The following is a 6,131-nucleotide window of genomic DNA, read 5'->3' on the forward strand; positions in this document are numbered from 1 at the left end:
CAATCACAGCGACATCTTAATAGAAAACAATGATAGACTCTATCCCTCTGTCCCAATCCTCAATACAAACATTAGTGTTCTGCTGTGGACTAGATTCAGTTAAAACATTCAGCTGACCTTACCTTTCAGGTTTATATATGAAACAAAACAATGATAGACTTTTGAGCCATGGCATAAGTTCATCTGATGCTTTGTTCCAGATGAACTGCCAATTAGCAACAGTGATATCATCACATACCTAATGTATCATTGTTGTCATGACAACAATTTATAGTGCATAATCATTTCACGTGTAGTAATATTGTACATACCCTAATTCATAAACACATGTTTCAGGAAATATCACAACTTCTGATATATATCACAATTGTAGGAGTCACATCCCTCCCCCCTTGTATATAACATTGGATAATATTTTTATACTATTGTGAGATGTCTATCTTTCAGACTGTACAAGGATATATGACAGACAACTCTAAATATAACTATATGAAGGGAGGAAATCCAAAATGGTGGACAGAGAACTAGAGAATGATAACCACTAGTATGGCATGTTCCCTTTTTCACACAACAGTTTTTGCCTAAAAAAGTGTGCACTATATGGGCATTACGGTATATGTCTCACACCTATCTGATCCCCAGGAGTCCAGCAACCCCTCATGCTTCCATCAATGCTAGAGCTATAAAATATATACCCATTATTTTGTCAGGAGGAGTAACTGTTTGTTTTACACCAAGACAGGCCTCTATGAACACACACATTTTTTTTAATGCTAATTTTTGTGTAAAGCCAACTTCAAACAGACTTGATGAAATGTAGCTGTAAGTAAAGAAGATAATGCTAAAAAATGCATTAGGTGTGATTACAATTAAACATATGAAATTCTTTGAAATAAAACTACTACTATATTTTTGCGATTACAAATATATGAAAATTTTAATCATCAACTAAAATCACAGACCTTTCATAATTTTATATCGTATGTGTAAACAACTTAACCGCTTCTCACAAAATTTAATCAGTTATTACCTGATTTTCTGTTTTAAATTTTAGAGTAAGAAAAAAGGTAAGTAAATAAAATTAAACCCTGAAAAGCATTGGGAACCTTTCTTTAAACAATCTTTCTCTTTTGAACCAAAAAACTGTTAACAAGCTAACAATGAGTCTAGCCAAAAGATATTTCAATAAATGTATAACAGGGCCAATTTTAAAGTAATTAATTGGATTTGACAACAGGGGCTGGTGATTTGGATTTACAAAAATAAACAAAATGTAGCAAAGGTGAAAAAAGATTGGAATAAGATTGATAAACTGATAGTATAAATAAGTTGTTATAGAAATGCATCAACAGTTAGATGTGTAGTAAACAAAGGGAACAATGAGTCTGAAATGAAGATAAAGTTTCTATAATCATTAATATAAAATATTTTATGTTTGCATCTGACAGAAAGAAAACTGTGTCCAATCCATCACTCCTCATCTATGACCCGAACTTGTATATCATGGCATTTCCATATATGGTCTTTTTCGCCATCTTGTCTTGATTCTGAAGCAACACACTTGACGTTAAACCTGTAGGTGCCACTGTAGTGGAAAAGATAGGATGTTCTGTAGCGAGCACTGTCCTCTCCTCTGACCTATTAATAAAAGATCAATTTTTTTATTTATCTAAATACAGGAACACTGGCCTCTCTTTCCTGTTGATATGTAATATTTTCTTTTTATTTATCTAAATACAGGAACACTGGCCTCTCTTTCCTGTTGATATGTAATATTTTCTTTTTATTTATCTAAATACAGGGACACTGGCCTCAGGTTTGTTGCTATGTAATATTTTGTTTTTTTATTTATCTAAATACAGGGACACTGTCTCCTCCTCTGTCCTACTGAAATGTAAGATTCTTTTACATACCTAAGGTTTTAAGCTATAATACATTTTGTTTACATATCTAAGGTTTTAAGCTATAATACATTTTGTTTACTAAGGTTTTAAGCTATAATACATTTTGTTTACATATCTAAGGTTTTAAGCTATAATACATTTTGTTTACTTATCTAAGGTTTTAAGCTATAATACATTTTGTTTACATACCTAAGGTTTTAAGCTATAATACATTTTGTTTACTTATCTAAGGTTTTAAGCTATAATACATTTTGTTTACTTATCTAAGGTTTTAAGCTATAATACATTTTGTTTACATACCTAAGGTTTTAAGCTATAATACATTTTGTTTACTTACCTAAGGTTTACTTATCTAAGGTTTTAAGCTATAATACATTTTGTTTACTTATCTAAGGTTTTAAGCTATAATACATTTTACTTATCTAAGGTTTTAAGCTATAATACATTTTGTTTATCTAAGGTTTTAAGCTATAATACATTTTGTTTACTTATCTAAGGTTTTAAGCTATAATACATTTTGTTTACTTATCTAAGGTTTTAAGCTATAATACATTTTGTTTACTTATCTAAGGTTTTAAGCTATAATACATTTTGTTTACTTATCTAAGGTTTTAAGCTATAATACATTTTGTTTACATACCTAAGGTTTTAAGCTATAATACATTTTGTTTACTTATCTAAGGTTTTAAGCTATAATACATTTTGTTTACATACCTAAGGTTTTAAGCTATAATATAAGGTTTTAAGCTATAATACATACCTAAGGTTTTAAGCTATAATACATTTTGTTTACTTATCTAAGGTTTTAAGCTATAATACATTTTGTTTACTTATCTAAGGTTTTAAGCTATAATACATTTTGTTTACATACCTAAGGTTTTAAGCTATAATACATTTTGTTTACTTATCTAAGGTTTTAAGCTATAATACATTTTGTTTACTTATCTAAGGTTTTAAGCTATAATACATTTTGTTTACTATAATACATTTTGTTTACATACCTAAGGTTTTAAGCTATAAGGTTTTAAGCTATAATACATTTTGTTTACATACCTAAGGTTTTAAGCTATAATACATTTTGTTTACATACCTAAGGTTTTAAGCTATAATACATTTTGTTTACTTATCTAAGGTTTTAAGCTACATAATACATTTTGTTTACTTATCTAAGGTTTTAAGCTATAATACATTTTGTTTACATACCTAAGGTTTTAAGCTATAATACATTTTGTTTACTTATCTAAGGTTTTAAGCTATAATACATTTTGTTTACTTATCTAAGGTTTTAAGCTATAATACATTTTGTTTACTTATCTAAGGTTTTAAGCTATAATACATTTTGTTTACTTATCTAAGGTTTTAAGCTATAATACATTTTGTTTACATACCTAAGGTTTTAAGCTATAATACATTTTGTTTACATACCTAAGGTTTTAAGCTATAATACATTTTGTTTACATCTAAGGTTTTAAGTTAATACTATAAGGTTTTACTATAATACATTTTGTTTACATACCTAAGGTTTTAAGCTATAATACATTTTGCTATAATACATTTTGTTTACATACCTAAGGTTTTAAGCTATAATACATTTTGTTTACTTATACCTAAGGTTTTAAGCTATAATACATTTTGTTTACCTAAGGTTTTAAGCTATAATACATTTTGTTTACTTATCTAAGGTTTTAAGCTATAATACATTTTGTATAATACATTTTGTTTACCTAAGGTTTTAAGCTATAATACATTTTGTTTACTTAGGTTTTAAGCTAAGGTTTTAAGCTATAATACATTTTGTTTACATACCTAAGGTTTTAAGCTATAATACATTTTGTTTACATACCTAAGGTTTTAAGCTATAATACATTTTGTTTACTTATCTAAGGTTTTAAGCTATAATACATTTTGTTTACTTATCTAAGGTTTTAAGCTATAATACATTTTGTTTACTTATCTAAGGTTTTAAGCTATTTTAAGCTATAATACATTTTGTTTACATACCTAAGGTTTTAAGCTATAATACAATACAGGTTTTGTTTACATTTTGTTTACATACCTAAGGTTTTAAGCTATAATACATTTTGTTTACTTATCTAAGGTTTTAAGCTATAATACATTTTGTTTACTTATCTAAGGTTTTAAGCTATAATACATTTTGTTTACTTATCTAAGGTTTTAAGCTATAATACATTTTGTTTACATATCTAAGGTTTTAAGCTATAATACATTTTGTTTACTTATCTAAGGTTTTAAGCTATAATACATTTTGTTTACATACCTAAGGTTTTAAGCTATAATACATACTAAGGTTTTAAGCTATAATACATTTTGTTTACTTATCTAAGGTTTTAAGCTATAATACATTTTGTTTACTTATCTAAGGTTTTAAGCTATAATACATTTTGTTTACTTATCTAAGGTTTTAAGCTATAATACATTTTGTTTTCTAAGGTTTTAAGCTATAATACATTTTGTTTACTTATCTAAGGTTTTAAGCTATAATACATTTTAAGGTTTTAAGCTATAATACATTTTGTTTACTAGGTTTTCTAAGGTTTTAAGCTATAATACATTTTGTTTACTTATCTAAGGTTTTAAGCTATAATACATTTTGTTTACTTATCTAAGGTTTTAAGCTATAATACATTTTGTTTACTTATCTAAGGTTTTAAGCTATAATACATTTTGTTTACATACCTAAGGTTTTAAGCTATAATACATTTTGTTTACATACCTAAGGTTTTAAGCTATAATACATTTTGTTTACATACCTAAGGTTTTAAGCTATAATACATTTTGTTTACATACCTAAGGTTTTAAGCTATAATACATTTTGTTTACATACCTAAGGTTTTAAGCTATAATACATTTTGTTTACTTATCTAAGGTTTTAAGCTATAATACATTTTGTTTACTTATCTAAGGTTTTAAGCTATAATACATTTTGTTTATACCTAAGGTTTTAAGCTATAATACATTTTGTTTACATACCTAAGGTTTTAAGCTATAATACATTTTGTTTACATACCTAAGGTTTTAAGCTATAATACATTTTGTTTACTTATCTAAGGTTTTAAGCTATAATACATTTTGTTTTAAGCTATAATACATTTTGTTTACATACCTAAGGTTTTAAGCTATAATACATTTTGTTTACTTACCTAAGGTTTTAAGCTATAATACATTTTGTTTACATACCTAAGGTTTTAAGCTATAATACATTTTGTTTACTTATCTAAGGTTTTAAGCTATAATACATTTTGTTTACATACCTAAGGTTTTAAGCTATAATACATTTTGTTTACATACCTAAGGTTTTAAGCTATAATACATTTTGTTTACTTATCTAAGGTTTTAAGCTATAATACATTTTGTTTACATACCTAAGGTTTTAAGCTATAATACATTTTGTTTACTTATCTAAGGTTTTAAGCTATAATACATTTTGTTTACTTATCTAAGGTTTTAAGCTATAATACATTTTGTTTACTTACCTAAGGTTTTAAGCTATAATACATTTTGTTTACTTATCTAAGGTTTTAAGCTATAATACATTTTGTTTACTTACCTAAGGTTTTAAGCTATAATACATTTTGTTTACTTATCTAAGGTTTTAAGCTATAATACATTTTGTTTACTTATCTAAGGTTTTAAGCTATAATACATTTTGTTTACTTATCTAAGGTTTTAAGCTATAATACATTTTGTTTACATACCTAAGGTTTTAAGCTATAATACATTTTGTTTACTTATCTAAGGTTTTAAGCTATAATACATTTTGTTTACTTATCTAAGGTTTTAAGCTATAATACATTTTGTTTACTTATCTAAGGTTTTAAGCTATAATACATTTTGTTTACTTATCTAAGGTTTTAAGCTATAATACATTTTGTTTACATACCTAAGGTTTTAAGCTATAATACATTTTGTTCTATGTCTGAATGCAGTGATTTAATATGACATAGTATATGTCCTTCTTACATTGGTCAGTTGGTAGGACTGTGAACCCAGCACAGTGACCTGGTCAGTATCCAAGGAGTGGACAGATGTGTGGTCAGTCAGAAGTCCACAACTGACCATCAATACAGCACTGGTGTAGGACACACCTATTAACCAAAAACAGCAGTAAATAGACACAAAGGTTAATTCATCGGTCAGATCAATTCAAGGCAATTTATCTATTACTATTGGAAACACCAGTCTGTCTGAAGAGCCAGTAGAATCATT

General features: G+C 26.7%; 1 protein-coding gene across 1 annotated transcript in view; it reads right to left on the reverse strand.

The window, feature by feature from the left end:
- Window positions 1-1,204: 1,204 nt before the first annotated feature.
- Window positions 1,205-6,131, reverse strand: part of LOC132549229 (trafficking protein particle complex subunit 9-like) — a 48,299-nt gene continuing 43,372 nt past the window's right edge. Inside the window, exons 22-23 of the mRNA XM_060213145.1 lie at window positions 5,886-6,010; window positions 1,205-1,638 (exon numbers count right to left, since the gene is read on the reverse strand). Of these exons, the coding sequence (XP_060069128.1) occupies window positions 1,471-1,638; window positions 5,886-6,010 (293 nt within the window). The 3' untranslated portion in view covers window positions 1,205-1,470. The remainder of the gene's footprint in view (window positions 1,639-5,885; window positions 6,011-6,131) is intronic.

Source organism: Ylistrum balloti, unplaced genomic scaffold, assembly GCF_031769215.1.
Source record: "Ylistrum balloti isolate Yb309-2 unplaced genomic scaffold, AGI_CSIRO_Ybal_v1 Utg370050, whole genome shotgun sequence".
Lineage (NCBI taxonomy): Eukaryota > Metazoa > Mollusca > Bivalvia > Pectinida > Pectinidae > Ylistrum > Ylistrum balloti.